An 18,207-nucleotide genomic window follows, 5' to 3' on the forward strand; every position below is an offset into this window, starting at 1 on the left:
GCAAAGGGCTCTGTGCTAAGTTGAAGAAGACAAATGATATGAGGGTTCTCTGTCATAATCATCTTTAATTTAGAAGTGATAACTACAAAGGTGGGTAGTCAGCTTTTCTCACCAGATTGAATAGTAGGATTTGACCAATATTTATTAAACCCATATTTGTCACAGTTTGTTTTTTTTATTGGTAATGTGATTGAGTCACAGACAAATTCTAAAGGAATCTGACTTCAGGTTTTGGGCCTTCCAGATATCTTCCTACTTCTTGAATATGTACAAATATAGTCATTGAAACAAGCCTTATTATTCTAGAAATCAATAAAGGTATGTGACAAAACTATAGTATTTTATCAAAAATGCTTAGTAGAACTAAAAAACAGACCAAAACAATTCATAAATGTTTCTTATCCTGGATTATTCTTTGCATAGAAAATTGTATTTTGTAGTTAGGCATAAAGTATTTTATGTATTCTTATTCCTATTTGAAAATTCCTGAAAGATAAACGGAATGAAAATAATTCATCCTAATTGAATCATTCAGTATTAACTACAGCAGATGCCTTCACTGAAACACAAACACATATTTTAAGAGACCCATCCTCTCTTCAAGTTATGGTTTTCAAATATTAATCCCACTGATTTAGTGGCCAGCATGCTAATAGATCAATTGTTTATGGCCAGCAACAGCATTGCTTAATAATCAAAATGAATTATCTGAAAAAGGGACTATGCTTAGGGAAGAGTATATTTTATGATTCTAATAACCCTGAATATTTTAGTGATAGAAATACACAATGTGATTAAATTCAATTTTGACAATTTTCATACAGTTTAAACTCAGGAATTTGAGTCTACTATCAAAAGATTCCTGTATAATACAGTATATATAATTAGTTATGTATACTGCTACAACACCACTTGTGGCATCGACTGCCATTTTGAATCTGCCAATGATGAGTAGATTCAACCCAACAGGAAAGGAAGCCTTTATTTTCTCTTTCATTAGTTCCCATTGACCACATGTCGTTGTAGCAATATAACTGAAAATCGTATACTGGATATAACTGTCATACAGTAACCCAATTATTAAACGTTCATACTTGTGAGTGTTGCATGCTGATGCTATCAACATTGTTATCACGAGCAAGTGATTATGTGTACCAAATACTCTGACCAGTAGTAATAAATATAAAACCAACCACACTAGTCTCTTTGTTAACCTGTAGATGACCCAGGAATGTCAAAATGTTGTTCTCTGCTTATCAATAAGTGTTAATATCTATACCAGCAGTTCTGATATACAACCACACTGCTAGTTATGGTGAGGATATAGAATCTTGCCCTCATACCACTAAAGTTTCTTCTCCAATCTGCATTAGTCCCTACTTTTAAGAGTATAGATCTGGAAAATTCTCTATGTCTAGGAGTGAACTGCAGAGCTTCAACTCTACAGATTAATCATTAGGCTCAATTTCAGTCCTGAACCAAGTATAACTTAGGTTAGTAGTTACCCTTTGGTGCTGTTGGCTTATCTGCTGAAGTAAAGTATAATTATGTGGTCCATTGTCTATTTGAAATCTGCCTATAATTTTACCATTTCATCAAAATAAAAGCCTAACATATGTTTGTTTGTTGGTTTTTTACCTTGGTTGGGATGCTCGCATCGTATCATGATGGTGTAATAAGTACATCTCCTCAGAATGGACATCATTTACTGTATTATTGTTCAGAATAAAAATTTTACTGCCTGAAGGTCTATGAACTTGTTCCTACTTCACAACTAGAATACAATGCATCTTTATTACTTTTCGTAATACAGTCTGAAAATAAAAATTAGAGGCCATTTGAAGAGTGGAATGAACAGAACAATATTTAATTAAATTTTAAACAGTATAGAGTGAGATACTCTGTAACCTGCATATTGAGTGCATTTCCTACTCTTGGTTTGTATATCATTAATTATACAGAAAAAAAGAGACAGAAATTGGTAATGTGTTCCATTTCATCAGTGGGAACCAAGCTAAGTGTTTTATTCATTTTACTAATTATTTCAACTTACTTTAGAGTGTAAACATATGATGCATTAGAACTTGTATATACACACTCTGTCTTGTTTTTCATAATTAGAGAAAAAGAGGTTGAAAACAAGTTGAACTATGTGGCCTATTGGGATACTTCTGGTATCTTAGTTCTTTTTGATTTTTACATTATGTGTTGCCCCAAACCTTCTAAAAGATATTTTATAATGCAATAAATAATAAAAGAGTCACTCAATAATTCAAAATTTTAATGTGAATGATTATGTAACAAAATTCATATCAAAATAACAAGATTCATTATTACTTCTCTGCAGAAAAGAACAATACAGAAGTACGTTTAAGTTAAAATGCAACCTATTTTATTTGTACACTCAAAGAGAAGGACTTTGGTTCTATATACACCAGTGCAATTCCAGAACATTCTTAAACTTGAAACTTATTGGATCTTATTTAACAAGATAACAATTCTAAACATTCAATTTGTACACTCATAATGCTAAAACATACAGAATTAAAGCACTTTAGAAAGAATCTGTTTCAATAAAGTAACAATAAACAGTAACATATCTACTTATCATGGGTTATGGTTCAATAATAACATTTAAGATTAACCTTAGTGCTGGAGAATTCTTTCTGTAGCTTAAATAATCCTTAATAAGAAGGAAGCAAAAAAAAAAAAAAAAAAGAAGATTAATGACCCACAGTGAAAATTAGACATCTGGTAATTCTTATAAGTTACAGTATAGTAACAGTACTCTCTTTCTCTCTCTAGTTCTTTCAAAATCATTTTAAATTGTGTTAACTGCAGCTTTTTAACACTAATACATTAGGACACAAACAACGTACCTGAACAGGATATACACTGATTACACTCTTAAGTGTTTTAGTCCATACTAAACAAATAAAGGATTATCTCTAGGATAGCAGACTTTTCCCATGTTGTAAGCTGGCTTAGCTATGACATGACCCCAATCACTAGAATTCAATGACTTCCATATGTATCATAACACCCTCAGAACAATTCTTATAAGAACCAGGATGTTTCAGATATGTAATAAGGCCACACCATAATGACAAGATTAGAAAATTCATGATCCATATAAGCAGACAATCAGTAAGACAACAGAAATAAAAAAATATAACACATTTTCCTTAACTAGAAGCAATACTCATCAAGATATGTCACTCGAACACAACAGTTTACAAAAAACAACTGAGATACAGGAAAACACTGTAAGTGTAGTTCAAGCCACCATACAAGAATAACATTGGATATCACAGACTGCCTTGTCTTCAAAAGGAATAAGATTTGTAACACAGAAAATAAGAATGGTTCTTCTTGGCAATGGTTACCCTGAATATTTAAAGAAAAAATTAATGTCAGTAGTGACCAGGAAAGAAATTATATCAATATAACTATTTGTCATGTCTTCAGAAATCACAACATAGTGCATACCAATTAAAGTGCAGAAGAAATAAGAAGTAAAACCACTATATACTTCCTCTACAAATATGCCCCTCAATATATGGGAGATGTAAAAAGATAAAATGATATAAGGCACAACAGGTTACACATACACAGAGATATTCCAACAAATCATCTTTTACCAATAAAACAAATGGATGGATTTGAGCCACACACACAAAAGTAAAAACATGTTAGATCTAGTTAACAAATATCTCACCAAACTCAGAAATCAGCTAAATCTATATATTCCACTTACAAAAATAATCTAATGTAGGAATCTGATAACACTTACTTCATTTAATACAGATGTCAGCTAAACATAAATATCTCACTTAAAAAAACTACTAAATGAGTAAAATCATAATGTAACAAGAACCCAGAGAAATAGATATTACCCTAGCAAAAAGACCCAGGTTTGTATCTACATTTGCTACAATTACATTTCAAGATTTACCTTGAGATGGCATCAGATAAAATGTATTGTCAAAACCAATTTCTAATTAGTAACTAAACAATAGTTAACAAATCAACAGTTAGTGATATGATTATTGTATAAGCTACATGCTAATTATGATTGACATCCAGTCCAAACCCTAACTATACAAGTTTTAAATAAAACTAACCTGTCATAACTGATGAATCTGTTTAATAAAAAAAAAAATCAATCTAACTGTTCTTAAATGTTCACAACTTTTTAGTTGTAAATAAACAAATATTCTGGTAACCATGGAGATTTGTCTTCATCTAACAAATAAAAGACATTGCAAATGATTTTACTGTGTTATATACAGTAATGCTTAAAACATTTTTCCCTGAATCGTTTGTAATACATTCAAACTACAATTATCTTGTTTGTTCCAATTCCTGAAGTTTGAACAAATAACAACTATGTTAAAAGTTGTAACCAATGACACTATACCCTTTCTCTACAATTAACCTCTTGGTGTTTTACATTTCCACACATTATACTGATGAGGTTTTGCACATGAATCATGCAAGTGTTCTCTGTTACAAATGTACATCATCACTAAATATTTCATACTTCTGTGGTTTACCCAAAGTACGAATCCTTCAGTTTTTAGTACCTTGTTACTTCAAAATGAGTATGATTCTTTCTCAGTGTGCACCTTTTCATGTATTCTTCTGTCAGAATTTCTTGCAAATGTTTTTCTACATATTACACAACTGTATGATTTCTCTCCAGTATGTGTTTTGTGATGCATTTTTAATTTATTATTTGTTCTAAATTTTTTGCCACACACCACACAGCTGTAAGGTTTCTCCCCTGTGTGTATTATTTCATGTCTTCTTAAATAACTATGTGTTCGAAATTTCTTTCCACATATTACACAACTATATGGTTTTTCACCAGTATGTATTGTCTCATGTTTTTTTAAGTTACTATTACATACAAATTGTTCACCACACATTTCACAACTGTATGGTTTTTCTCCTGTGTGTGTTTTCTCGTGTTTTTTTAGGTAACTATTTCTTCCAAAAGTTTTCCCACATATTACACAACTATATGGTTTCTCCCCAGTATGTATTGTCTCATGTTTTTTTAAGTTACTGTTACATACAAATTTTTTACCACAAATTACACAACTACAGGTTTTCCTTATGGTATGTATCATCTCATGTGCTTTCAGTATATTATTTCTTCCAAAGTTTTTGCCACATACTATACAACGGTATGGTTTCTCTCCAGTGTGTATAACCTCATGTTTTTTGAGACTACCCTTTGTCCCAAATTCTCTGCCACACACAAAACAACTGTATGGTTTCTCTCCAGTGTGTATTCTCTCATGTACTTTTAGGTTACCCTTTGTTCCAAATTCTTTTCCACACACTACACAACTGTGTGCTTCCTCCCCAGTGTGTATCCTCTTATGTTTCTTTAAGTTAGTACTACCTTCAATTTCTTCACCACAAACTACACAATTGTGTTTTCTCTTGGTATCATGCACCATTTCATGTGATTTCAGGTTACTAATTCTTCCAAATTTTTTGCCACACACTATACAGCTGTATGGTTTTTCCCCAGTGTGTAACTTTTCATGTTTTTTGAGGTTTCCTCTTGTTGCAAATTCTCTACCACACACCATACAGCTGTATGGTTTCTCTCCAGTGTGTATCCTCATGTGTACTTTTAAGTTACTAAGTCTTCTGAACTGTTTGCCACACATTTCACAACTGTACGGTTTGTCACCACTAGAAGGAAGACGAGATTCTTTTAGGTTATCTCCATTTGAACTGGTTTTTATGAACACACCAGTACTGTTTGGCTTCCGAGATTTTTCAATTTTTGTTTCTGTAAAGGAACCTTCTTGTGTTAAACCATGATTTCCATAGCAGTTTTTCACACTGGTCTCTACAGCTGAAAGAAAAGATGAACATATAGACAAACACAGTTATTAAGAAATACATCATATTTTAATTTAACATAATTCTAAATAAATTTTTTATGGTCTACTACAATCAACTGATAAAATGTAGTTATAAATCTTTAAAAAATATCACCAAGATGAAGTGCTATTATCATAGTATAACAGCTTGGAAAACATTTCTACTCTGGTTATAAACAGAATGAAAAGGATAAAATGGAGGTAAGCCTACATGCTTATTAGCCCACAAGGATGTCCCTTTAAGGTGTAAACCATAACCACCCCTTAATACTCATGTATTCATTCAATCTTTCCTTGATCTCAGTTACATTTTCTGCCTCCACCACCCTTGAAGGCAGCTCATTATAAATGCTAACCACCCTGTTTTAAAAGTAATACTGTCTAAACCACAGATGACTGCTACACTGTCAAAATTTGAATTCGTGATTGCCGTGTCTTAATGTTTTTACTGCTAAGTACAAAAATGGTTAGTGGGTCTAAATTATCAAAACACCAAATAACCTTAAACACATTTGATAGTAGCAAAATGGAAACCAGATTCAAAACACACAAAAAGTCACCTTCACACATTTTCGAACACTGCAAATCAAATAAACACAACATAACCATAGAAGACACCCAAATATTAAGTAAAGAAACAAACATAAATAAATGCAAAATTAAAGAAGCCTTACTTATACAACTTATACAAATAAACCAATACAAAGGAACACCTTTATACCTATATTAATAAATATATCCAACATCTAAGCACACCCTCTACATTCCTACACTCAGTTACACAACTGCCTTTAAAGATGTGGTCAGCTACTGGTCAGTAACCCTTTCTTTCTTTGTGAACCTGATGATGACCGAAGAAGGTCGAAATGTTGTTCGCTCCTCCAAATAGAGCCTGCTCTACCAATACCAGCCTATTTTACATATATAACTCTTTGATAGACTGTTTAAGCAGAGTATTCATGATAAAACTTTGTAGAATGGATGGCAACTGCCTGTCGTGGAGATGAAAGTGTAGAGGATGATGTTTTGAAAGTATTCTGCCTTTCCGAGGTTGCCGTCCATTCTATAAAGCTCCAATCTTAAACACCTCAATCAAATTTCCTCTGACCTTTCTCCTCTCCAGAAAAAATAAGAGGTTTTAGTCTCTCCTCATAGGACAATTTCACCATCCCAGGTATCACCCTAGTGGCTCTTCTCTGAACCTTCTCCAACAATTCAATGTCCTTCTCGCATTAAGGAGCCCAAAACTGTGCACAGTACTTTTATCTTCCTTCATAAAAACTGAAGAGAACATATAATGTAGCAAGTACCATAATCTTCCAAGATCACCTTCCCACTATCTATCATTTCCAAGAGACCCAATTCACATCCTAATATCATACTCACCCATCACATACCCAAATAATTCCTTATTGTTTAACTCCCTCAGCCAACCTTCTTTTATATACAGTTTTTGCACTTTTAACTTCCTTTTTAACTAGGTCTCTTGATTTCCTAAAGTCCTCCAAGTCCTTATTATTTCCAGTAAGTCTGAATTTCTTGTATTTACTATGTTTATCCTTAAGATGCTCATTTAAACATTTAATAAACCATACTGACTTATTCCTCTCCATTGCCCTTTTTTTTTTCCCCCATAGAGAGTAAGTTTATTCTGTGTATATCAATTTATCCCTAAAGGTTTTCACATCTGTTCAGGATCCTCTCCCAACTATTTAGTCCACTCTACAAGAGCCAGATCACATATCATTACAAAAAAATGGGCTTTCCTGAAATTTGGAATCAGGGTGTTATTCTCTTCAATTCTGTGTGTATTAAAACCCCACAAATAATAATAGCCCTGGCACCTCATGTCAGCATCTTTACACACCTAACAAAATTTCTATCTAAATTCTTATATCCAACCAAAGCCCAATAGCTCTATACAAATTCATTTAGCATTTAATCTCTCAACATACAGGATAAAGAGAAACTAAACTTTCTGACAAACCCCAGAAATTAATTCTGAGATCTCAAAATTTTCAAACATAAATTTCTGCCACAATCTTTGGTTTGATTTGTTACTTAAATGTTCACCAACCTCAACTCTGTCTATCATATTCACACTGAATGCTAATATAAAATATAACTTCCTCTCTTGTAGGCTCATCACCAGTTAGTGTATAAAAATATCCCACACAATTTACAAAAACTTATCCTCCTAATCATCAGACTCAAAATTTTCCCAATCAACATCCCTGAAATTAAAATCTCCCATAAAAACATCTTTTTCAGCTACCATTCTGATCTCATTATACAATTTCTCGTTAATTCCTACATTATCACCTGGTTGTCTGTAATAAATCCCATTTAAAAGGCTTTTCCCCTTTATATCCATTCACACTAACCCAATCTGACTCAAATACTATATTCTCACCTCTGTCTAGCCCTAGTTTAAATTCACCACTATAACTAAATTAATAGTAATACATTATAAAAAGATTTACTTTACCATTAAAATTATCCCATAAATCCAACCACATTATTTGCTCACCCCTACATAATAATCTAAGCCTGACATTCAATCCTAGTTACCAATTTAGTACCTCATTACTATAATTTATTCTTGGCAATATCTATGACAAAATCAAGCTATGATTCCTTTTCTTAAATACTCTTATCAGCATTTTATATTTATCAATAAGCTCTTCAAATACATATTTCCTTACATCACTAATCCCAAAATGTACCACAAAAACTGCATTGTTATTAACATTCATAACTATCTCTCTGGTTCAGTACCCCTGCTCCTTGACAACATAAATGTAATCTTTAACTGTTATTTATTCCATATGTTTAACTAGAAAGTCACCTACAACTCCACTGCATTTCACAAAATCATACCTTGTAATCCCATCTGTTTACCTTACATGCCTTCCTCGTCACTACAAGTTCATCAAATTAGTTGCTTAATCTAAACCAAAGCCCATCCTTGGCCCTAAGTGCATTATTCACCAAGCTTTTACCCTTATTCCTTTCCTTACGTCCCTTTAAACAATATCTTCAACTTGTAATTTCCTGGATTAGTTTTCTAAGATAAATATATTTTGCTTCAACTGATTAATTATCATGAATTACTTCAAATGTATTGTCCTGTAAAACATTGGCTAATGTCAGCACTTTAATAGAATCCTTACTCAAAAGTTAAATAAGTTTTAGAAATGTCAAGGTTCAGACAAACAGAAATTTTGTAATGCATTATTTATTCTTTTATCAAGTTTAGGTTACAATCCTCTTTATAAAAACAGTGAGAGTATTTGCATCAATATACAGAATTAGAGACTTTGGTTTGAATCGCACAAGAATAGGAATAGGAAACTATAATGCTTCAAAGATTCACAAAACCATATCCAGGGAAATCAATCATAGCAGGACATTAAACGTACGTACTCGAGTACAAAGTTTTACACACAAAGAAGCTTGGCTGTTTTCTATATTTAACTCCCAGACAAGCTGTGCCACTTTCTTTTACTGCTTTATGCCTTAGCTATGACTGATTGCCAAATTCCAACAGTATCCAATGTTCAACAAACATATTTTTCAAAGAAATGACAATCACACTGTTACAGAATAATTCAATGTTCCAGTATTGTCAACTGTTCTAACAACATGAAGTTATTTTCACACAAAAGATGGTCTTACCTGCAAGCTTTAAATTATACACTCTTTATCTACACTAATGAAAGGTGAATGTTAAAAATTAAATATTACATTATACAACCAATAAGAGAAAAAGAGATTCTGAGAACACAACTTCTGATAAACAAGGCAGTGTTCTAAGAACTGATCTAATCAAGAACAAAAGACATTTTTGATCAGGTAGGTGTATTTAACCATAATTAATGAATTTGTATGAAAACTACTACCGAGATACATTTTGAATTCTATTAAGAACCAATGAAATATAGTTCAATTATTCTTAAACATTTACCCAGATTTAATTATTTCATTTTATCCAGTGTCAAAGAATTTACTTAATTAGATGTGTTTATACTTACCAGATATACTTTCCAACCCAGAAACAGTTTGTTGTAAGCCATCTTGAAATTCATTTTCTTCATTCACATTTGTAACATCATATTTTAAACTACCCACATCATTGTTGTCACTATCACTGAACTTGGAAATAGCTTCATCATGTGGTACATCAGCAGGTTGCTCTGCTTTCACTCCAACAGCTTTATTCTAAAATCAAACAATATTAAAATTGTTGATAAAATTAAGTAGTGCAATCACTAAAGCACACACAAAACAAAATTACAATAATCTGAGAATGATTAAGACATGCAGTTACCCAATTTTTATACTTATTGGAGATTTAAGGGCCTTGTATACAGAGAAACAGGTGTACTAATTTGTTTTAGGTGAAATGCAGAAAAAATAAAGTTGTGTGGATATAGAATTAAAACACTTGGTTAAAGTTAGATGATTATCTGAATGAAGCAGGAATAAATGTATAATTATACTCTTGAAATAACAAATCACTGTGTAAAACGAAAGATATTATATTAACCACACGTCAACAGCATCAGCTTACACGTACATATCATAACAAGAATACAAAAGTTTAGTCTAAATAGCTTAAGTGTCATAAAACTATATATTTACATATTTATCAGGTCATCTCTTCAGTAATGTCCAAATTTAGGTTCAGAAAAAGATAAAAGATTTCAAATGTTTTTAATGTTATTTAATCAATAATGTATGTTCCATTATTATTAATTACTTCCTGCCAACGATTTACAAACTTCTGAATGCCACTTCTATAACGTTCTTGGGGTTTGGAGGGAAGAATGTAGAGTGGGTAGTTTTGACATATTCATGTGTTCCAAGCTTTTTCCATCACAATAGTTCTGCAAACATTGGAATAGATGATAATTTTCCAGTCTAGCTATTCAATCTTTACAGATGTGATCCTTGATGTATATGGACGTGCATTATCCTGGTGTAACACAACACATTTACAATTGATCAAAGCATGCCTCTTTTCTTTCAATGCAACATTCAAGCACTCTAACTTTTCATAATACAAGTCTCATGTAATTGTCACATTGTGTGGCAGCAACTCAAAGTGGATCACACCTACAATATCCCACCAATTGCTTAACAAGACTTTCTAGGCTGGAGGTCCATTTTGGGCTGGGCTTTAGCCAGTTCACTTGCACTGAGCCATAGTATGTGGAGCATAACATTTTTCATCTCCAGTCACTGACCTGTCCAAAAAAAGGTGATTTACTTTCACAAGAGTGCAGAGAAGCTCAAATGTCCACTCTTGCTCTAAGGTTGGCTTCTGTGAAATCATGGAGGAACAATTTTTCAAGTTTTGACACCTTTCCAAGCTGTTGCAGAAGATGAACTGTTGAATGAATTGAATTAAGCTTTTGTGCAAGTTCTTCAACTGTTACAGCACAATGTTCATCAAGTGCAGCCAGCAGCATTTTCTTATTACACTCAACAAGACGACCTGAGCACGGTGAATCACTTAAATTGTAGTCACCTGATTTGAACTTCTGAAACCACCTTCAACATTCTTTCATTGAGAGACTCTGCACCATAAACACCTTAAATGTTTTGTGTAGCTTCTGCTGCACAATTGCCTTTTTTAAACGCATACAGCATTATATACCTAATGTGCTTCTCAGACACATCCATCTTCATAAGAATTTATTTGATTAATGATCTGCAAAAGTGGAGTTGGGTTAGTTTATTTTACTTGTTTGAACATTTTTATACACACCCTACTACATGTTATAGTCATTAAAGTCTTCTACAAAGACAGAAATTATGATGCACTTTCTGTATTATATTTTCAGACATTACTTATGGGATGACCTGATATTCATTATTTTTTTTATTATATTGACCTTCCAGTCATGCATAGCTAACATTACACAATTTGCATTAACATGGTGCATGTGCACTCATGTTACATATCCAGTAATATAAAACTGACCTTTAGTCTTCCCTATCATGGCTGTGTTTCAGTGGACTAGAATTTTGTAATATACAGTCACATTTCAGTTATTATACATTATACATGTATACAGATTAATACTATTTAGAAATAAATTATGAAACAAATTTTTCTTAAAATATAGAACAATAAACAAATAACCATCTCTTTTTGTTACAATTTTTGTATGAGACTGTGATGAAAGTGTTGCTCAACACTATCAATTTTGTATCACACAATGTTTCAAGAGTCTTCAGCACCAAACAATAATTTGTATTACTTAGAAGTGGCCCTAGCCAAATCACCTTTGTGGAATGAGAATCTTGTTCATTTAAAAACAGTAATAGTTGTAACTGTGGATTTCTTTTAGATTCCATTATATGCAGTTTTATCCGAATATATAACAATGTTCTATGGCTTACCGTTTAATGAATGATATAATCCTTTGAATGTATTTTCATGTATGAGTGTTAGATCCCAATTGTAAACTAATTCAAATGCTGCACGTAGTGATACAGTATTGTATAAAGGAGGCAAGCATCTGTACGCTGGATCAGATCCAAGCGAGACTGAGACTATTACAATAAATATTGTTATCACGAAGCAGACACAAAAAACTTTCAAGATTTGGACTGTTCCTGTTTTTTGTATTCAAAAAATGACTGTATTCTCCCCAAAGTCAGTAAGCATTTGTTTAAGTTTTGTTGATCATAAACAAATATATTGATTTTTGTGGGAATTTTGCCAATTCACCACGAGTTTCGATCTAATAATAGAATTTGCAATTTTGTTTGTAAATGATACTTTTGTGTTCAATGAATTGTATGTGTCGATGCTATTCTGAATTATTTATAGATTGACATGTTTTCAATTCAATTCTGCATTTATGTCTACTGCACTTTGATATGTTTTACGTGGCCCTTTTGTGTTTTATATACGAGTATAGGAAGATACATTGTTTTTGCTAACCAGATCAAATCACGTATCAATTAAAATGTTTTGTTATATCATATATTTTCAACTGTTATTTTTCTTTATTATAATTGTTGGTTGCTTATTACTTAGCACTTGCTATTTAATAAAAAGATCAGTAATACAACACTTGGATTGAGTTATTGGATCACAATACATCACACAAGACAGTGAGTAATTACACTTTGTATTTGGTTGCTGAGACTTTTAAAATTTCACACTTGGAGGATATCAAACAAAATTTATTTTTAGGTTTTATATGTGTATTTGAATAACCAAAAAATTAGAAATAACTACACTGATACCATAGAATTGCAATATTAGTTATTACACTTAGTTACTAAAATGAATGTAGATTCAAAAAAGTATGAAACTTTGAGTTGACTACAGACACAACCCTACCTCTATGGAGTGTTGGATTGAAAGAACATGGTAACCTTTTTGCAGATTAAAATGGCTGCGAAAACCACTCTGCAGACATTCTGAGCTGTTTACTGGTTATTCATATGTCATATATTGAAGTAAGTGTATATAATGGACTGTTTTCAAAATGGAAAGAGGTGAATGTGCTTGGTTCAGTACGAAAGCCATTTCTCAGCAAAACAGAAAGATAATGAGATTACTTTATATCCTATCTTAATATTATTAGTAATAATGAGTTCATAATTTATACAAAACTATAGACTTTGTATTCTGACATCACAAACATCTAATTTTAAGCAGTGTTGCATTCAATGTACCACATGACTCACTAAAATCTATATTTAGATGTGTTCTTTTAACATTTACTTTTAAATTAACTCATACCTAATATATTTGAATTATAATCCACAATTTGATTCCAAAATTACTGATATAAAGTAATAAAATAGTATTTCAATAAAACTCTGAATGCAAGTTAATAAACATGGTGACATGGCCTTTGACCAACGACTCATAGCAAAAATATGAAATCTTTCCAGGCAGGTTACAAATCAAAGGTCGTGTCACCACATTTGTCGACTTTTGCTCATATTTTTTTTTAACTACTATTTTATGAACTTATATCAGTTAGTTTGGGATATGATGAAATATCACTAATGTTATGACTAAAACAGAATAGTTCCTTCTCACTTTCTTCAAATTTTGGAAATAGTTTGTTGCATACACTTGATTCTATATATCAACATGTGAATAACCAATTGAAAGCTCAGAATGTCCCTTAAGTAGTTTTTCCAGCCATTTTAAAATGTAATTTTTTTTCTTTCAAAGAAAACCTTCGTGCTGGTAAGTTGAGTATTCAGCTTGTTCAAAGTTTCATTTCTTTTTTCTTTATTTTTTTTGTCTCACATACGGCTCTATTACTAAACATGATAAATTATAATGTATTTCTGTGGTATCAATATAGTAATTTATTATTATTTGGTTATTCAAATGTATAAACAAAACCTAATAGAAAATTTAGTTTCATATCTTCCATATGCAAAATTTCTTAAGGTTGTAACTAGAAGAGTTATTTGCTCTTATTTATTGTTCTATCTTTTAATAAAAATAAGTTTAGAAACTTACTTGTAAATAGTAATAATACATATACATATGTACAGTATTATAACTGAAACGTGACTGTACCTTACAAAATACTTATCCACTAAAACACAGACAAGACAGGTCACTTAATAAACACTAACACTCAGTTTTATATTATTTGATACAGTTACATGAATGTAAGTGCACCACATCACTGTAGCTTCTATCTTAGCCACCAATGGCTAAGAGGTCAATATAATATAAATAACAAACATATATGCACTTATGTTTAAGTTATAATCTGTAGTCGCTCTAAAAAGAAAAAAACTGTAACTTATATTTACTTAATTTTTTATGGTGGTTATATGAGATTGGTCAAACCTATCAAACAAATACAGAGATTACAATTTGATAATGAAAATATCACACAAAATAATTTTTTTTTACAAAAACATTTGATAATTATCTGGAGGTTAAGAAGTGTTCACATGTGAAATTTAAAAAAAAATATTATGCATAAAAGTATATTTTACTCATAAAATGAAAATTACTCTACATGTTGGATAGCCAACATTCTGAAAGAAAAACATTTACAAGAAAACCTTTGATAAAAATATCTCAATACTTAATTTCAAAACCTAATATTTTGTGTATGAAAGCCTTGTAATGTTTTCTAATAATCTGCAAAATTTTGCAAACATATGCATACATTTCAAAAAATCATAGTGTAATTACTCTTATGGTTATGATCTGGGAGTATTCCACCCAAACTGTAATGGAAGGGTTAAGCAGTATTTTTTAATAGTAAATTTAGATACATGCATAAAATAACCTAAGTTATTTACTTAACATGTAGATTATCTTTAAATACAATCACCACAAAAAGATTTTTGGTTTGAAGGTATTCAGAAATTGGCATTAAACAGATTATAAACATCCAAATTGTACACAACCTTACAGCAGACATGACACCATTCTTCACTTTCAACTGCGACAAAAAGACAATAAAACAGCTGTTATAGATTTAAATCCTGTACATGACAATTAAGTAAACTTATATTAAACTTCTACAGCTTGTCACTAATAAGCATTACATGTAAATAAATCTTAATGCCTCACCACTGATTAGAGTCCAGATAAATGTTCATCAAACATACAACACTACAGCTATCATATTATAACAAATTAAAGTTTTCAATCTACATATTACTTCAATCTCTGTTTCTCCATCACAGTCATCTTCTTGCTCCTTTTTTGCTACATTCAACTTCAAAAATGGATATGATGATCTTTCTGATAAGGAATCAGCTTCTCCTGTTCCTAGAAGTATAAATAGTGTATGTAAGTTTTTGTTATAGACAAAGACTGGATACAGATTTTTTTTTATGTATCATTGAATCACAATAAAAGATTGCATAATGTGTGAACTATCTTTCAAAGTCAGTCATTTCTTCGGAAAGACAAGATGTCTAGAGTTTAGTGGGTATGGTTTACTGTTGTATATACAGACATAAATTTGTCCTTCCACAATAAATGAGGTTAGTTCAAGCCTCTAATTCCAGCAGATGATTGTTTCATGTTCTATTTTTTTATATTAGTAGGAAAACTTAACTTTCTTCATTTGTGTTTTTGTAAGCAGTATTTATATATGAAAATTCAAAATTAACATTTTTCTTTCCAGAAAACATAGGGATAATCAACTCTTCATACAGTAAGCTATCTTCCCTGTGTTTCTTTCTTATAGATCTGCATGCCACCAGCCTTTAGTGAACTCCAGCCTAATTTCACAAGATATTTCATTAACTACACTATTGCACAATAAAGTGCAACATATTATACTTTATCTCGGACGAGTCTCCAATCTATTATGTTATGTACATTACATATTATGATTTCAAATAGCTGGGAATTTTAATGTAAAAGTTGATTAAATGTTAACATGTATCAAATTTATGATATTTGCCAACAAGATTGATACACACAATTTTCTTTCTTAATTCAAATATATTTTAATATACAAACAACAATACAATTCATAACAACAGTTATTACAAGTATTGGTTTATATACAAGGGTTTTACAAGCTTACAAACTATAATGAGTCTTATCTCTGATCAAGAGCTAAATATTGTATTGACTGTCCAGATCCATGACAAGCAAATTAATTGTAAGTTGATATTATTACACCTCACTTAAAGTAACAACCGGTCTTTTCTTGGTTGGCCTCATGCTGCTTACAAGCTGACTTTTTACCAACAAATATATTTAATGTCCTCATAGAAATACTAAAGTCTGAAGTTAATTCACTGAAGTCAAATGGTTTGTAATGTTTGAAATCTATAAATGTTCCTGGTCATATTCTGTAGTTTTCCAATTAATAAGCATTAATCACAGTTACAGCTTCTGAAGCTTACAGTATATGAACTGTAGAGACCAAACAATATTTTATTTCTGTCGCTTGGCATGTCAGTGTATATATATTGAGGCAAGATTCTCAAATGTTCAAAGATATGCTAGTGTCTTCATAAAATACATATTGTTGATTCTTGTACCCAAGAATCTTATACAAATTTAGAAAGCAGGCAAAACTTATAAAATACACATTTAACAGTATGTGCTACATGCATCAAACTGAAACAAACATAGGTGTTAAAATAAATGTATAACAGTAAATGTGTTACAAATGTCATTATGCAGCAAATTCCCACCAATAGGAGTGCAAGTCATCTTGTACACTGCCTCCACTAGAGTATTTGCACTTATGAATCTTCATCCTTTGACAAGACAACTAAGAAAATGTGCACTGAAGGTGTGGAGGATGGGTGAGAGGTATATACTGGAAATACATTTTAAGTAAGAAAACTGTTGGCTTCTGAGACAATTGTCACACTTCTGCATCCAGTAAGCTAGAATTCCACACTTAAGTGTTTGAGGAGCCAGAACAAATGAACTACTTTGATGAGCTCCTTTCTGAGAGTGTCCAAAGGAAGCCTATGGAATATAAACCCTTCTTGAGAGCACATTTGTGGGAGACTACATCTCATCTCTATCAGAGTATACTCGTCATGAAGGAATAACAGGAGGAAGAGATATAAGAGCCCAGTGTATCCTAGGGATGGATAGCTTGCTGACCTTTTATATCAAAGTACTTGTACACAAAAAGTCAGAAAGCCAGTGCATAAAGTATGGTTGGGGTATGTTCAGACCACACCTCATGTGCTCACCTCAAATCTTTGAACCACCACAAGCTGAGAAAAGGGGCACAGTAGTTATGCAACTGAACAGACATTAATGTATTCTCAAGATGGCTGGTATGGATATTAAAACTTTAATTAAAATAAAGTACAGAACAATGTTTCAACCTTTTTAGATCATCTTCAGTTTAATAAAGAGAATTTGCAACATCATAAACAGAGATTAGCAGCAGGAAAAAATATAGTTTATTAGTGCATGCTTACCTCAACTGAACACTCACAGCCTACAGAAGGAGAACACAGTACTGTCATAGGTGCTTGTTTCAACCCAAGCGAGACCATTGACAGGAGATCAACTCCAGCCCAAAACCAAAGGAACATCCTGACCCTGGTAGATGGAGGGTCATCAACCACCTGTATACAAACTGTAAATAAGAGGTAAATTCCAGTCCAAAACTATAGAATCTAGGATTGTTTTGCCCAGTTTACAGAATGAGGTCCTTGATCAATTGAAACCAAATATGTCTAGGGCAAGTTGGACTGTAATCAGATCAACCCCATCTAAAACAGCAAACATAGTCCACAGTAGGAAGAAACTCATCTAACATTCACCACAAAATTATAAGCCAGAAAGAGAGGA

General features: G+C 31.9%; 1 protein-coding gene across 13 annotated transcripts in view; it reads right to left on the reverse strand.

Moving 5' to 3' along the window:
• Positions 1-2,266: 2,266 nt before the first annotated feature.
• Positions 2,267-18,207, reverse strand: part of LOC143223680 (uncharacterized) — a 56,454-nt gene continuing 40,513 nt past the window's right edge. For all 13 annotated transcript variants that reach the window (XM_076451968.1, XM_076451972.1, XM_076451970.1 and 10 more), the window contains 3 exons: positions 15,584-15,693; positions 9,941-10,127; positions 2,267-5,878 (listed from right to left, as the gene is read on the reverse strand). In XM_076451968.1, coding sequence (XP_076308083.1) covers positions 4,596-5,878; positions 9,941-10,127; positions 15,584-15,693 — 1,580 coding nt within the window. In that variant the 3' untranslated portion in view covers positions 2,267-4,595. The remainder of the gene's footprint in view (positions 5,879-9,940; positions 10,128-15,583; positions 15,694-18,207) is intronic.

This window comes from Tachypleus tridentatus, chromosome 8, assembly GCF_004210375.1.
Source record: "Tachypleus tridentatus isolate NWPU-2018 chromosome 8, ASM421037v1, whole genome shotgun sequence".
NCBI lineage: Eukaryota > Metazoa > Arthropoda > Merostomata > Xiphosura > Limulidae > Tachypleus > Tachypleus tridentatus.